Source organism: Sus scrofa, chromosome 13, assembly GCF_054392235.1.
Source record: "Sus scrofa isolate SSC_HxYL_T2T_F1_AM1 chromosome 13, Sscrofa_HxYL_maternal_Yorkshire_Landrace_v2.0, whole genome shotgun sequence".
In the NCBI taxonomy this organism is placed as follows: domain Eukaryota; kingdom Metazoa; phylum Chordata; class Mammalia; order Artiodactyla; family Suidae; genus Sus; species Sus scrofa.
The window spans coordinates 155,343,793-155,360,908 of NC_139395.1; the positions used below are offsets into that span (position 1 = coordinate 155,343,793).

General features: G+C 43.8%; 2 protein-coding genes across 3 annotated transcripts in view; one reads left to right on the plus strand and one right to left on the minus strand.

The window, feature by feature from the left end:
- The window catches only part of CFAP91 (cilia and flagella associated protein 91), a 163,714-nt gene extending 146,694 nt beyond the window's left edge, over window positions 1-17,020 (minus strand). Inside the window, exons 1-3 of one of the 2 annotated variants that reach the window (XR_014824716.1) lie at window positions 16,962-17,020; window positions 16,369-16,430; window positions 16-449 (exon numbers count right to left, since the gene is read on the minus strand). The gene's annotated coding sequence lies outside the window, so the exon portion shown is untranslated. Of the gene's footprint in view, window positions 1-15; window positions 450-16,368; window positions 16,431-16,961 lie in introns of those variants that run through there. The other variant, XM_084991133.1, reaches the window with a different exon arrangement.
- Window positions 23-10,375, plus strand: COX17 (cytochrome c oxidase copper chaperone COX17). Its single transcript, NM_001348525.1, has 3 exons — window positions 23-274; window positions 3,270-3,358; window positions 10,239-10,375. Exons 1-2 carry the CDS (start codon window positions 168-170, stop codon window positions 3,352-3,354), a joined length of 192 nt encoding a protein of 63 aa, NP_001335454.1. The 5' UTR covers window positions 23-167; the 3' UTR covers window positions 3,355-3,358; window positions 10,239-10,375.
- Window positions 17,021-17,116: the final 96 nt, after the last annotated feature.

Consider the following 17,116-nt stretch of genomic DNA (forward strand, 5'->3'; position numbering starts at 1 on the left):
ATTTTTCCTCTTTACCTCCTCCCTTCCTCCCAGTTCGTCAGAGTGAGAGGCAGGACTTCCTGTTCTGTTTTGGAGCGACTGCCGGAAATAACTGCGGGCGAATCGGCGTGTCCGGAGGCCGGTAGAGTTTGGGGTGGCAGAGCTAATTGCAGCTTTCGGCGCGAAAAATGCCGGGTCTGGCGGCCGCAATCCCTGCCCCGCCTGAATCGCAGGAGAAGAAGCCGCTGAAGCCCTGCTGCGCCTGCCCGGAGACCAAGAAAGCGCGCGATGCGTGGTCAGTGCGCAGCCGGGGAGGGGGCGGCGGGGCAGGCTCCGTGCACTGCCTTCGGGTGCCGCTGCCCGGACTAGGGCTGGTCGTGGCCCTCACTTTGCCGCGGGGCTCTCTTGAGGGTTATAGACCTGGGTAGGCTTCGCAGTCAGCTGTCTGTAGACTGAGCTCGTAGCTTACCCTGGGGAAAAGGTTGAAGGGATCAGAGAGAGGTCAGATTGACCCGCCGCGCTCAATCCAGGCATTCCTTCCTACAAAAGGTTTTTCATCAGCTGTTATGGGTCAAACATTGCTTTAGGACCGAAGGCTTGTAAACGGATGGATGCTACTTGATTTAAAGAAACACAGGAGTTCCCGTGGTGGCTCACCGGATTAAGAACCCGACCAGCAGCCATAAGGATGCAGTTTCGATCCCTGGTCTGTTCAGTGGGTAAAGGAGCCGGCCCTGCAAACTGCAGGGTAGGTCGGTCGCAGATGCCAATGGGATCTGTGTGGCTGTGGCTGCGGTGTAGGCCGGCATATGCAGCTCTGATTCAGCCCCTAGCCTGGGAACTTCCATATGTCCCAGGTGCGGCCCTTAAAAAAAAGTAAAGGGAAACAGTTAATGGAAACGTTTTTCAATGATTGCTCTACTATGGTTTATGGGCCATGATAGAAGACTTGGCAAAATCAGAGTTCCCTTGTGGTGAGAGGGGTTAAGGATCCCACGTGGTCTCAGCAGCGACTGCCGTGGGGCGGGTTCGATCTCTTTTCGGGAAGTTGCACATAGTTCCCCCGCGGCCAAGAAAAAAAGATTTATCAAGATCAAAGAGTAAAAGTTTTCCGGTTTTCTGGTAATTTCTCCCCGAATTTAGTCATAGTAGGGTACAAGGTACATTTCTTAACGGTACAGAAAATCCCCTAAACTCTTCCCCCCACCGTTTTAGGTAGATAATTTAAAAATCAACTAGGCTATAACATATGTGACACTGTAGTGTTCAGAATTGTTTATCTAAATTACCATCAACCTGCAAAAGGTTTTCATTTCTTCTTACTGTATACAGCCTCTGTTGTGGAACAAATCTCAGAAGGAATCTTCAGATAATGTGAATGTACACCTCTCCCTCCAGTCCCTTTTTGTCCTCACATAAAAAGTAAAGAAATCATAAGTGACATAGTGGGAAAATATGAGTGGTAGGAGCCAAGTGCTTTTTGTTAATATCCACTACTGTGCACATAATACTGTTAAGGGAGATTCAAAAGACTACGATCAGATACTATGCTTCCACATTAACTGTTAAGTGCTTATTGAACCTTCAGACCATATGATATTATGATGGAGCCTGGGATCTAGTGTCAAGGTTTGAATCCTGGGGCGTCAACTCTGTTACCTTGATCGAATTATTTAACATCGTTGCCTCCTGTCTGTAAAATGGGCCTAATAAAAGTGTCTGCCTCCAGGATTATTGTAGGGTTAATGCTATAAGCCACAATATTTACAGTATTCAAGAAATGATCTGGGAGGGCTAGCTATTGTTTTGGGGGGGCATTGTTTGTTTTTCTTTTTCTGGCCTCCTGAAGGACATGGAGTTCCCAGGCCAGAGATGAGAGCCTCAATTGCAACCTATGCCACAGGTGTGGAATGCTGAATCCTTAACCCACTGCATCCCAGTGCTGCAGAGACACCACTGATCCCTTTGTGCTACAGCAGGAACTCCAATTATTTTTATAAGGAGCTTGCTGTCCCAGGCAGACAGCTCTTATGAAAGATGTGTAGGCTTTAGAAGAAAGGAGAACCTCCCTTTCTTTAAATTACTTCTGCATCAATTACTTCTGACCACTATGGCTTCTCCCCAAATATCTATAGTTAGGAGTTATTTTTTTCTTACAATTGAATTTGCCTTAACTTGGTTCTTTCCTAAAATTACATTTTCAGGCCCTTAGAAATGAAACTGTGTGGTTCTAGTTTTTACTTTGTGAATTTTACAGGTCAAAAGTTCTTTGATCATCATGACTGGGGCTCATTGGGCTGCTCTGGGCAGCCAGATATTTTTTGCTATTTGTGAAGGGTGTCTTGTTATTAGAAATAGACTTATCTAGATGTATGTGAATGTAGGATAGAATCAAAAATTGGATTCCTCTGTGATAGGCAAAAAGTAAAGTTCTTTCTGTCCATTTAGTGTTAATTTTTTATTCAGTTTATTTTGTTATAGGTTAGTATTATTGGGTAGTGTCTAGAGGTAATATTTAATATGCATAATTTCTTCTAATCAGATGCCGCCCGCCCCCAACTAGATATCAATAGAACATCTTCATGGGTAACGAAATATCACAAGAGCCAATAAAAACAAAGCCATTTGGTATAATAGCATTTTTGTTTTGGTTTGGTTTGGGTTTTTTTGGCTTCCCTGAGGCATATGGAGTTCCTGGGCCAGGGATCAGATTAGAGGTGCAGTTGCAGCCTAAGCCACAGCTGCGGCAACACTGAATCCTTAATCCGAGTGCATGGCCAGGGATTGAACCTGTGTCCCAGTGCTCCCAAGAAACCACTGATCCCATTGCACCACAGCTGGAACTCCTGGTATAACAGCATTTTTCAAAACTCAAGGTACGGTCCGGAGTTCCCGTTGTGGCTCAGCGGTTGATGAATCCGACTAGGAACCATGAGGTTTCGGGTTTGATCCCTGGCCTCGCTCAGTGGGTTAAGGATCCAGCATTGCTGTGAGCTGTGGTGTAATTGCAGATGCGGCTCGGGTTCTGTGTTGCTGTGTTGCTGTGGCTGTGGCTGTGGCTCTGGCGTAGGCCGGTAGCTACAGCTCTGAAGGGACCCCTAGCCTGGGAACCTCCATATGCCACGGGAGCGGCCCTAGAAAAGGCAAAAGGCCAAAAAGTTTTTTAAAAAAAGGTGCAGTCCATCAGACCCATGTTCTGCCTGACTCTCCTTCACTATCTTGCCTGCTTTTTTACTACTCTTGTGCTTAATGCCTACTTTGTTGGATAACAAGCACATTTTGTTTTATAGCATCATTGAAAAAGGAGAAGAGCACTGTGGACACCTAATTGAGGCCCACAAGGAGTGCATGAGAGCCCTGGGATTTAAGATATGAAATGGTAAGCACGGTCCTTTTTTATTGGGAAAGTAATACACAGGCTGATTCCTTCAAATTTGTGAATTGCTTTACAGATTTAGCAATCATTGGGCAGCATTCTGTCTGAAAGGTTGTTCACCTGGTTAATCTAACATGCCTCAGTATCACTAAAAACAACTTTTCAGTTTCTAGTGTACAGAGTAACTGATGCTAATAAATTGAGGCATATTCAGTGGATTTGTGAAGGGGAGAATTAAGCTTACGAGAAAGGGCTTGACAAAAGCCTTTAGAGTTATGTTATAGACAGAAGGATTCATGGCTTAGGAAGTTCAGAATATTGAGTTGTCTGACTTAGAGGAACTAAAAGGAAAATGTTCTCTATTTTTTGTTTCTAATGTTGTGAATCTTTAGTAAGTGCTTTTAAATAACTCAGCACATGAAAGCATTGCTTTCTACAAAGCAGATGGAATTGTTGCTGTTTCATTTGTATCATGCTTTATTCTTTATTCTTTTATTCTAGTAAAACTAGAGCCTCAGACCATTTTTTGAAAACTTTGAGTTCAAATATTATTACTGGAAGGGACCTTAAGTGATGTGTATACAGTAATACCTAAAATAACTTACTTTCTTTTGTTTGGAACCTCTTCCTTCAGATAGCAACTTGACTCACTCCCTCACTTTGTTAAGGTCTCTTTTCAAGTCTCCTAATTAGGCTTTCCCTCAACATTCCATCTAAAATAGCATCCCTTCCCCATCACTCTGTCCAATAAGACTTTCTGTGATAATGAAAATGGTTCTCTACCTACACTCTACAGTATGGTAGCCACCAGCCATATGTGGCTGTGGAGCCCTTGAAATGTGGCTAGTAAAACGGAGGAACTTATTTGTTTGCTTTGTCTTTTTTTTTTTTTTTTTTTTTTTTCTTTTAGGGCCGCACCCGCAGGCATATGGAGGTTCCCATGCTAGGGGTCCAATTGGAGTTGTGGCCACCAGCCTATACCACAGCCACAGCAACTCGGGATCCAAGCCGCATCTGCGACCTACACCACAGCTCATAGCAATGCCAGATCCTTAACCCACTGAGCAAGGCCAGGGATCGAACCTGCAACCTCATGGTTCCTAGTAGGATTCGTTAATCACTGAGCCATGACGGAAACTCTGGAACTGATTTGTTTTGTTTAATTTTAATAGACACATGTAGCTAGTTGTCATTCTGCAGCATTGCCTGCATATTTTGTTTTTCTATCATCTGCATTGCTTTTCTCCAGTTTGAACGTAAGTTCTGCTATCATATCTCCAGGACCAGTAACAGTGCCTTGCACATAGTAGGTGCTCAATAAAGGATTGTTAATTAAATGAATAAATGATTGAGGAAACGAAGGCCCATAAGTATGAAGGGACTGCTGGTAGGCAAGGTCAGAACTGGAACCTCTGTCTATAGACAGACTCCTTCTGCTTGGTGCCCTCATTCCCCCATAACATCCACAACACTTTAAATAATGGCTGAGAAATACTGCCATAGCTACATACCAACATAAGTGTAATAGTGAGCCTGGCTTCTTTCCCGTTCGCCTCTTTCCTGCCGCTTTGGAATTTTAAAAGTGGCCAGTCTCCCTCAGTGAGCTGTGGGAGAAGGAGGGATAAGAGGAACCTATCTCCAGCTGATAAGAAGTATCACTGTGTAGTGGAAAATAGTCTAACCTGAAAGTCCTGAGGCTTAATGTTGGTTCTCCTGTTCTCTAGCTTAACCTCTGTTTTACATTGGCTGCATATATATGCACCAAAACATTCATCCTGTCTGGATTTCACTTTTCTCGTTTTATAAAAAGAGAACCATATTGGAGTTACCTTGTGGTATAGCAGGTTAAGGGTCTGATGTCACTGGTGGCCTGAGTGGATGCTGTGGTATAGGTTCAATTCCTGACCCAGGAATTCCCACATGCAGTGGGTGTGGCCAAGAAAAGAGAGAATCTTTTTTTTTTTTGTCTTTTTTTTTTTTCCTTTTCTAGGGCCCCTCCTGTGGCATATGGAGGTTCCCAGGCTAGGGATCCATTCGGAGCCGTAGCCACTGGCCTAAGCCAGAGCCACAGCAATGCGGGATCCAAGCTGCGTCTGCAACCCACACCACAGCTCATGGCAACACCAGATCCTCAACCCACTGAGAAAGGCCAGGGATTGAACCCGCAACCTCATGGTTCCTAGTTGCATTTGTTAACCACTTCGCCACGACGGAAGCTCAGAGAGAGAATCTTAATGTATGTTATTTTCCTTATGGTACGATATATCTGTGTATACAAGGTATACTTCTGGATTAGATGGTTATTTAAAGAAATCTCATGGTAAATAATTTTGTAAATTAAGTAAATATGGTTGTGGGGAGGTGTTCTTAAAAGGATAACTTGATTGTTTCAGAGACATGGAATCTCAGCCCTGTATGTGATTATGATTTCCTCATTCCTTATCTAACTTTCTTCCTAGTCAGATGTATCAGCTGTTGCTTAGGGTTGAGTCTGCCTTGATAAGAAGGATGATTTTTTAAAATGCTAATTTTAGGATCAGGTTTCTCTTGGACTTCATGTGGACCACTAAGGTGGTACACTCATTGATCTAAGTAGCATATATTCACAAGGACCAGAAGGTGTTGTGGGTTTTTTTTTTTTACATTATTGGGGCAGAGAGTGAGGGTAATTCCTGTGTTCTTCATTTATGTATAAAAGAAAATGCAAGAACTTAGAAGACTTGGTATTTTAACTGATTGTGTGGCCTTGGGCAAGTCCTTAGCTTTACTGTCTTTTCCAGTGGTCGAACCCATGTCACAGCAGTGACCTAAGCCACTGCAGTGACAATGCTGGATTCTTAATCCACAGAGGAACTCCTGGTTTTGTATTTTTGAATCCTGGTTGCAAAAAGAAGAATCTGAATCCCCATAGGGCCTTTCTAAGAATTCAAAATTGTCATGTTTTAGTTTCAACATAATACCACTTTCAGAAGAGGCACAGATGCTTGGCTCCCCATTGGTCTCAGGTGTCCTGCCCCCCCCCCCCCACCTCCCCGTGAGGAAATGGAGGGAAGGTGAAGTCAAAAGACTTGCTCAGGTTGAGAATGGATAGGTGGTAGAATTAAAAATAGAATCCAGGTCTTTTTTACTCTCTAAGTCACAAGCACCGTACACTTCACTCCTTGTATTTAATGAGGCTCTTAGACCATGATTTTCTTTTCTTTTTGGTCTTTATAGTGTCATACCAGTGGCATATGGAAGTTCCCAGGCTAGGGGTCCAATTGGAGCTGCAGCCGCCAGCCTACACCACAGCCACAGGAATGAAGGATTTGAACCTTGTCTGCGACCTACACCACTGCTCATAGTAACACCAGGTCCTTAACACACTGAGCGAGGCCAGGGATTGGACCGGAATCCTCGTGGATACCAGTCAGGTTTGTTACCACTGAGCCATGACAGGAACTCCAAGACAACATTTTTCTGAGGATAGCTTTAAAGGAAGAATATATTGCAATCTTAGGTCTTCTTAGTAATGGTTATGAAAGTTCCTTAATTCAAAAACGTTTGGGAGCTCGGGTCTTGATGTAGCGGAAACAAATCTGACTAGGAACCATGAGGTTGGGGGTTTGATCCCTGACCTCGCTCAGTGGGTTAAGGATCCAGCATTGCTGTGAACTGTGGTGTAGATAGTAGATGAGGCTTGGATGTGGCATAGGCCAATGGCTATAGCTCCGATTAAACCCCTAGCCTGGGAACCTCCATATGCCACGGGTGTGGCCCTAAAAAGACAAAAGAAAACAAAAACAAAAACAAAAAACCTTTGTAGGAGTTCCCGTCGTGGTACAGTAGAAATGAATCCAACTAGGAACCATGAGGTTGCAGGTTTGATCCCTGGCCTTTCTCAGTGGGTTAAGGATTTGGCGTTGCCGAGAGCTGTGGTGTAGGTCGAAGATGCAGCTTGGATCTGTCATTGCTGTGGCTGTGGTGTGAGCCGGCAGCTGTAGCTCCCATTCGACCCCTAGCCTGGGAATCTCCATATGCTGTGGGTGCGGCCCTAGAAAAAGGCAAAAAAAAACAAAACAAAAAACTGTAGATTTTAATTGCTATTTTCTACATAAGATCTTAATTGTATCTCGAATTTAGTAAATTGGACTTAATGTGAAAGTCAGCTACATTCAGCTAGAGGTGTACCTTAAAAATCACCTGAGGAATGTTTTCCAAAATTCTCAAGGGCCTGGGCCCTGATCTGCACCTGTTGATTCAGAAACTCCTAGGTAATTTTCAGCGGCCCCCTCTTTAAGAACTACTGGCTTGGAGTTTCTTTGTGGCACAGTGGGTTAAGGATCTAGCTTTGTCACTGCAGCAGCTCAGGTTGCTGCTGTGGATCAGGTTGGATCCCTGGCCCCAGAACTTCTGCATGCCATGGGTACAGCACCCCCCCCCCCAAAAAAAAGTAACCACTGGCTTATGCTGAAGAAGTAGCAAGTTTAAAGCTAAATATAAATGATCTAAAGATTTAACAGTAACAAAGACAGACTTGAAAACTACTCCTGAAGATCCTGTCAGGGCTCAGCGGTTAACAAACCCTACTAGCATCCATGAGGATGAGGGTCCAGTCCCTGGCTTTGCTCAGTGGGTTAAGGATCCATGTTGCCATGAGCTGTGGCGTAGGCCTCAGATGCAGCTCAGATCCAGTGTGGCTGAGGGCTGTGGCGTAGGCTGGCGACTACAGCTCTGATTGGACCCCAAAGCCTGGGGACCTCCATGTGCTGAGGGTTCAGCCCTAAAAGGACAAGAAAGAAAGAGGAAGAAAGAAAACTACTCCTAAGGAGAAATAGATGGGGATTCAAGACACTTCTATCTTTACTATTGCTTTTACTGAAAGAGAAACTAGAGGAACCTAGAACTTGCTTAGAAATATAAGAAATGGCAGCTGCCTTTAGGAGCCAGGAGAAACCTGGAGAACCCAGAAATTAAAGGACTAGCACTGAGTGGTGGTGATATTCAGTACTTAATAAGTCTAATTGAACTTAATAGTTGGTTAAAATATTCTGATTTCACAAACACACACAGAAAAGCAGCTGATGCTATATGAAAATATCCTCAGTCAAGAAAAAGGGTCATTTCTGCTATTTGAACATTTATTCATTCAAGAGATATCTAATGTTGTTTAAGACTAGAAAGTGCCAAACTGAGAAGAGACAAGGTCTCTTGTATGAAGGACTTTACAGTCCTGCTGTGTGGTAGTCAGTAACAAAAGATGTAGCAGAGCTCTGGCCTGCTATTTCATGAAATGTTGAGTGGCTTCATTTTTTTTGGTTATTTTTAAGTATATTCTTCCTTTGAGCCTTTTAGAAAAGAGAGTTTAAATGTTCTTATTTATATTGCTAATGAGGGTTATCTTTTTTAAATTTATTTTTTATTGGTAATTTCAAAATGTTTTATTCTGAATTTCAACAAAACCATACCCATAAATTACCCTTTCAATACCAATAGGCTTATTTTCTTTTTTAAAAACTAAATGCAGAGACCAGCTATGTGAGGGAGACACTTGCATTAGATTTAATGGGTTGGCTAGCCCAAATTACTTAGTTACCTTTTCAGCATTTTTCTCTGTCTTTTGGGATAGGGACTGGGTGGTGAAGGGTGGGTGCGAGCTGGCTGGAGAGAAGCCTGGTACGGACTGACTAGACCAGCAACCCTTTTCTCTACTACTCTCCCTTTTTGATCTTTCCGAATGGATTTCAAAGGGTTATCCTTGCTTTGCCCTTGAGGTTTAGTGAGTAATTTTCCACAGGAAATGCCTTGTGCAGAGAGCTGACCTTCTGCCTTCCACTTAGTGGATCTTTGCCAAACATACTTGAATCAACAAACAGGGGTTTCTAGGTCTCGAATATCTTATTAGTCTTTTGGAGGAAGATGTTTTTGAGAAAATAAATAAATGTATGGGTTTTTTTTCTTGTCTTTTTAAGTCCGCACCCACAGCATATGGAGGTTCCCAGGCCAGGGGTCCAATCGGAGCTGTTGCTGCCGGCCCACACCACAGCCACACAGGATCCGAGCCGTGTCTACGACCTACACCAAGGCTCACGGCAACGCCAGATCCTTAACCCACTGATCGAGGCATCATGGTTCCTAGTCGGATTCATTTCCACTGAGCCACGATGAGAACTCCAAAATGTATGGTTTTTACTTCAACAAAGAACTTGTAAAAATGAATGTAATGGATTGAACAGTTTCCGTGATTTTTTTTTTCTTTCATTTTAGGGACACACCTGTGGCATATGGAAGTTCCCAGGCTCAAATCAGAGCTATAGCTGCCGGCCTACGCCACAGCCACAGCAACGCAGAATCTGAGCTGCATTTGTGACCTGCACCACAGCTCACATCAATGCGTGATCCCCAACCCACTGAGCGAGGGGAGGGATCAAACATGAATCCTCATGGATACTAGTTAGATTCATTTCCTCTGCACCACAATGGGAACTCCTCGTGATGTTTTTAGTTAAAACTAGAATTTTAAGGAGTTCCTGCTGTGGCACAACTAGACTAACTGTGGTAGCTTGGGTTGCTGCAGAGGTGTGGGTTTGATTCCCAGCCCAGCACTGTGGGCTAAAGGATCTGGTGTTGCTGTGGCTGCAGTGTAGGTCGCAGCTGTGGCTTGGATTCAATCACTGGCCAGTGAACTTCCATAAGCTGTGGGTGTGGCCGTAAAATTAAAAAAATAAAATAAAACTAGAATTTTAAAATGTGTATCTTTGTTTCATGACTGGTTTAGAATAACCAGTTAAGCAGTTAACAGTACTTGGCTGAAGCATTCATTTCTAGTGTATTAATTCCCTAATTCCATAGGTCTGGCATGATGCTTGATACCTGACTTACTAAAATACATCTTTTTCTGTAGGTGGTCTGCGTTGTGAATGAATAATTCCTGAGAAGTGAAGAAGATTCAGTGACTTTGGGAGTTCTTTGATGAACTTTGCTAAATAAAAAGTATTTATAATTTGTTAGAAAATATATATCCCTGGTTAAAAATCTTCAGCTGTGTTTCTTTTGGTGTTCCTCACATCCTTACATGGTGTTTGTTTATTTTTCTTATAGGATATCCATGGGTTCCATAGCTTTGCTTTTTTTTTTTTTTTTTTTTTTTTAAGGGCCACACTCACAGCATATGGAGGTTCCCAGGCTAGGGGTCAAATCAAGAGCTACAGCTGCCGACCTACACCACAGCCACAGCAATGCAGGATCCGAGCCACATCTGCAGCATACACTATAGCTCACAGCAACACCAGATCCTTAAACCGCTGGGCGAGGCCAGGGATCAAACCCACAACCTCATGGTTCCTAGTTGGATTCATTTCCACTGCACCATAATAGGAACTCCTGAGTTCCGTATCTTTGGATTCAACCAAACTTGGATCTCAGATATTGGGGTGGGGTGAAGAAAGTTCCAAAAATTCAAGCTTGCGTTTGCCACTTCCTCAAGTATTTACATAAGATTTACATTAGGTATTAAAGTGATATAGGGATGATTTAAAGTACATGTGAGGATGAGGATGTGCTTAGGTTATATAGAAACACTACACCATTTTATATAAGAGACTTAAGCAAATGCAGATTTTGATATCCATAGGGTCTCCAGGAACCAATTGCTCAGGATACAGAGGGACAATTGTAGTGTCAGCAAAAAAAATTTTTTTTTAAATTTTATGGCTGTACCCTTGGCATACGGAAGTTAAGTTGCCAGGCCAGGGACTGAATCAGAGCCACATATGCAACCTAAGCTGCTGTTGCGGCAACACCAGATCCTGTAACCCACTGTGCCTGGGCTGGGGATCGAACCCACACTTCCAAAGTGACCCAAGCCTCTGGAGTCGGATTCTTTTTTTTTTTTTACAGGCTCACCTGTGACATATGGAAGTTCCCAGGCTAGGGATGAAATCAGAGCTGCAGCTGCCAGCCTATGCCATAGCCACACCAGATCCAAGCACATCTGTGACCTGTGCCATAGCTTGGGGCAACATTGGATCCTTAACCCACTGAGCGAGGCCAGGGATTGAAATTCATGGATACTAATCGGATTCTTAACCCACTGTGCCACAGCAGAAATGCCAGCAAATCTTATAATACAAATTTCTTATGTTCTTGCATTGTTCTGGGAACTTGTGTTCTGGATATTTTTTCCTAAGGAGAAAGCAGAAAGATAATTATCTCATCCAATGAAATCTCCAAAATAAGGATTTTTGTTTTTTAATTAATTAATTTATTTATTTATTTATTTATTTTTGGTCTTTTTAGGGCTGCAACTGAGGCATATGGAGGTTCCCAGGCTAGAGGTCCAATCTGAGCTGTAGCTGCCAGCCTATGTCACAGCTACAGCAACGCCAGAATTGAGCCCTGTCTGTGACCTACACCACAGCTCACCAACACCGGATCCTTAACCCACTGAGCAAGGCCAGGGATCGAACCCACAACCTCATGTTTTCTAGTCGGATTCATTAACCACTGAGCTACAACAGGAGCTCCAAAGTTTTGGTTTTTTATTTTTAACTTTCTGAAAGGCAAGGACTGAACAAAGTTTCAGTCTTGACATTTTAAATCGTTCTTTACTAGTTCCCTCTTTTGGAAAAGTAATTTGTTTAGATTTTGGACCATATTGGTGCCTTGGAAGATCTCAACACTAATTAATGTGTAGGAGACTGGTTACATTTTAGGATAGACTAGGTTCATAAGTTTAATGCCTAATTGTCAACAGAATGCTTTGCAATGATTGGCTTAAACAGGATCCCTCTTTGGGTCCTTGTGCAGGTTAGATGTCAGAACAAAATTGGAATTCTTTTACAAGGAGGGAGGAGTAAATGGCAAATGATATTGAACAGATGACCAACTTTGCACTGAATCACCTGGTTTGCTTAACAACAAGTCATCCTCAATGGTCAAATTGGGTTTAGAGGAGCAATTCCTTAGTTTATTCAAACTTTTGCAAGAAAATTATTGGTTGCTCATAGATTGTCTCATGTTCAGTTTTCATAGAATAAAACAATCAATGAGCAGATGTTCAGAGAACTGTTGACCAAAGATCAATCCTTAGGGAGATCTGAATCTGAACACTCAACTTCAAGGACCAGAATACTCAACTACAGTGGCTTAAGCAATAAATGTAATTTACCTCCTCTAAATTGGAGGTTGAAAGTTCCAGATTTGAGACAATACATCAGTGACTTTTAAGAACAAAGTCTTGTTCTGTTTTCTCCTCTTTAACCTCATCCTTAGGCCCATTCTCTAATGGCTATGGTGGCTTGAAGCATTACATCATCACAACCACTCAGTCCAGGATGAAAGGTGGCAGGCCTCCTTACTGTCTCTATCAGGGAGTATACTTTTCCCTGGATGCTCCTACACTGATGCTGAAGGGTCACATGCCCACTCTTAAAGCAGTTCCCGTCGAGGGGAATGGGATATTATGCTTCGCTTTAACCAGTCCTATGTCAGGCTCTGGCAACTGGGGGAGAAGCCCACCCCCTTTACATATTGCCCAAGTAAAATCGGAGTTCCATAAATTTGGGAGAAAGGAAATTGCTATAGGGTAAGGAACCAGGAGTGTCCACCTAAGAACAGCCCAGTGGTATGTGTCCAAAGCCTAGAATCATGCTTCTGTTCTATCAACTATATTAGGAAGGCATATTATCAAGCCCAGTGTTCCTCAAACTATGTGGTGAAGGACCACTTTTTGGGGGGTGCGGGGGTGTTTCCAAGGCATTGGAAGTTCCTGGGCCTGGGATTAAATGAACTCACCACAACAGTGGCTCAAGCCTCTACAGTGACAACCCCAGATCTTTAACCCACTGTGCCACAAGAGAACTCCAAGAAATCCCCCCCCCCTTTTTTTGGTCTTTTTAGGGCTGCACCCACAGTATATGGAGGTTCCCAGGCTAGGGGTCAAATTGGAGCTATAAGCTGCCAGCCACAGCCACAGTCACAGCAACAGGATCTGAGCCGAGTCTGCAAACTACACCACAGCTCACAGCAACACCGGATCCTTAGCCCACTGAGAGCCCAGGACTGAACTTGCATTTTCATGGATGCTAGTCAGGTTCTTTAACTGCTGAGCCACGACGGGAACTCCTCCAAGGACCACTATAATTTTGTACAATTCTCAGACTAATACTAAAAATGAAGTTTTAAAGAACCCCCCCCCCACCAAAAAAGCCACCATATACTCTACAACCCCAAAGTTTTTATTACATTCAAAGGCCCTAAGTTTCTCTGTCAAATTGTAGAAAAATATCTGAATTTTCTCAGTTTCCATCCATATCTCATCATAAACTGGGAACAGCTCTTAGACCACACTTGGAGAGGCAGTTTAGCCGATGACTTTGTAATCTGGCCCCACCCTGCCACTCCTTCCTGGTGTCCTGCTACTCCCCTTGATTCACCAACAACAAACTGTACTCTGTTACCAGAATATGCTGTGTATTTTTGTTGTATTTCTGGACTTGACCTCACATTCTGTTCTCCCTTCCTGGAATGCCCTCCCCTGGCTGGGGGAACACCTACTCATCTCTTTAGACCAGTTTAAATGTCACCTTCCCTGTGGTGTTTTTCCTGAATTCTCTGCTCCCCCATCAGCGCTACCTTTGAACCCCATCTCTCTCTCTCTTTTTTTGTTAAGGGCTGCACCCACGACATATGGAGGTTCCCAGGCTAAGCTTTGAGTCAGAGCTGTAGCTGCCAGTCTACGCCACAGCCACAGCAATGAGGGATCTGAGCCAGGTCAGCAACCTACACCACAGCTCACAGCAATGCCGGATCCTTAACCCGCTGAGTATGGCCAGGGATCAAACCCTGGTCCTCATGGATACTAGTCGGGTCCGTTAACGGCTGAGCCATGACAGGAACTCCCGAACCCCATCTTATCTCAAGGCTATGGTAGCTTCAGGCATGACGTCATCACACCATTCTATTCCAAGCCAGGATGAAAGGTAGCACGCTTCCTTGCTGTCTGCGCTAGGGAGTATACTTTTTCCAGAAGCTCCCTGATACATGTCCTCTTATGTCACATTGGTCACATGCCCAAAAGTGTACTTATTTTTTTGGATTACAGTTCTTTCTCATTCAGTCTCCCTCACTAGCCTGAAAGTTCCTTGAAGGTGATCACTGTCTTGCTCATCTTTTATCCCCTGTTCCTGGTGCACATAATTTGCCCTAAATAAATGCTTATTGAATTGAATCAACTCAATGATGTGACATCTGTGTCTTTTCCTTTATTCTCCCCAAATATTTTCTACTGTGCTTCTGCCTGCATATCTGTGGCTTTCCTTATAAGAACAGTGGGACGGGACCCACACCCAGCCTAGGTCCCACTGGCATCCATTGTCACTCTCATTACAGGCAGCATGAGGGGTTTATGCACCCGGGGTGCTACCCCAGCAGCATACTCACATCCCCAGTAGCAATGAACGAGCTTGCAATCTGGACGCACATAAATCCCAAAGTACCTAGCAAGGTGGTACAGCACAGAGAATATACAATTTAGAGTCACAATAACCTAGGCTTTAGTCCCTATTTACATACTAGCTCTGCCATCTTGGGAAAATTCCTTAACCTCTCTGAGCTTCTTTATTAAAAAAAGAAAAGTATCATGGGAAAACATGAAGAAACAATAACTGCTTCTTAAATGTTAGTACCTTCCACTCGGATGAGGACATACATGGATTGGCAAAAGAAGGCTGAGAACAACAGTCAATGGGTCTGTCTGTCTCTTTAAGGGGTCAGGGCCAGCCCATTGGCCAGGCTTGCTGGGAAAGATGACCTGCTTTGAAATTCTATCTTGGGCAGAGCCTTGGTTGCTTCTCCGTCCCTGTGTTTCTGATTTCCTGGCTCACAGCTGGCAGAGACAGCCACTTTGGCAGCTAAGGGGGTGCACGACTTAAAGTGGAGGGATGAGCAGCTGCTGTTTGCTAAAGTGAGTGGCTTGGCTGAGAGGCAGGCAGGTGACATAAAAGCAGCATATGGAAAACCCCAAACTCCACTGCTTAAATGACATCATGGATCCAAATCCTTGTTGTGGTGAAGGCTGGGGTTGGGGGTGGGACATCTTTCTCCAGGGGCTCTCTAGCTCTTTTTCTTTTTCCTTTTTTTTTCTTTTTCGAGCTGCACCTGCGGCACATGGAAGTCCCCAGGCTAAGGGTTGAATGGGAGCTTCAGATGCCGGCCTTCACCACAGCCACAGCAATACCAGATCCAAGCTGCACTGGCTACGTAAGTCACTGAACAAGGCCAGGGATCGAACTTGCATCCTCATGGATACTAGCTGGGTTCTTAGCCCACTGAGCCACAATGGGAACTCCGTCTAGGCTCTTTTTCTTTACCACTGATTCCCCCCACCCCCAACTATAGAAAGAAGGGAATAAGATCCACATTTTGTTGGTTAGGTAACTGTAATTAAATTAAAAAACTAGCTTGTTTCAACATGTTTAAGTTTTCATACCTCTGTGCCTATGCTTTGGCCGCTCTCACGCCTAGAAACGCTCTTCTGCCTCTATCTCCCTTGTTACTTCAACTCCCACACCTCAAATCCCCTTTTAGCTCTTGTGTCTTCCTTCCAGGTGGCCACCTCTCCTTAAACTTGACTCAGTTGCGGTGCTTTCCACACTGAACTGCCATTGTTTCTCAAGTATCTATATTTCTCTTGAGAGGTGAAATCTCTTGGGAATCTTCAGTTCTTTAAGTGCTTGGCTCATAGTAGACACTCAATATGTGTTGAGTTGAAAACTTCTACTCCTCAGCATGTTTGGCAATTCCTAATTTCTCACTAATTTTAGTCCAGTTACCAGAGGTATAATAAAGGTCCCTATGGATTGAGCTCTTGAATAGTTCTAGTAGGTTACTGGGTGCCCCCCCCCCCACTTCCCGTGGTACCTCAGTGGCTGTAGGAATAATGATAGTAAGTGCTAACCAGCAGTGAGGAAAAAAAAAAAAAAATCCAAGAGTTACTTGGAAGCTAGATTAGTGTTTGCCTATTCCAGACTTACTTCTTGGTGACCCACGGTAGACCCCAGGTTGATCTAGAAGGTCCCAGACGTCCTCAGACTTCCTGGGGAGAGTAGAGTTGGGAGTCATGGCTCTAGTCCTGTCTTCCCATGCACTGTGCAAACTATTTGGGACACAGCAGTAAAGTCTGACAGGAACAAATCCTATCTCTGTCACTTACTACCTGTGGGAACTTGTTACTTCTCTAAACCTCAGTTTCTTTCAGATCTAGAAAGAAGATAATATTTATTTGGAAGGGTCGTGTGATGACTAAATCACATGTATGTAAAGTACCTCATCTAGGTCTGGCATTTTTGGGGTTTAACAGGTAATGGTTATTATTATTTGCCAGTCCTGGAGTGGGTAGAGTGATAGTCTGAACAATGTATTAACATTGTATTAACTATTACTAGATCCAGATACATGCAGGAGAAGGTCAGAATTCAAAAGGCTGCTTTGCACACCTATTTTTTGTTCAATGGATGTCAAATAAATGCCCACGGATATTTCCAATATGACTTAATAGAGGTCTTCAAGGGGTTTTCCAGTTCTCATTGTTAGGATTTTTTCTGATAATAGTCCCATACTTTCCTACCTTGATGTGTCCTTCTGCCTCAGGAGAGCCCCCGGCCCTCCCCGCAGGGGTCTCTGGACAGTGTTCTGCCTGAGATGTGGCAGTAAATTCTGTACTCACTTTTCTTTGTCCACCCCCAGGCTCCCCACCCCACCCCCACCCTCCCTCCTTCACCA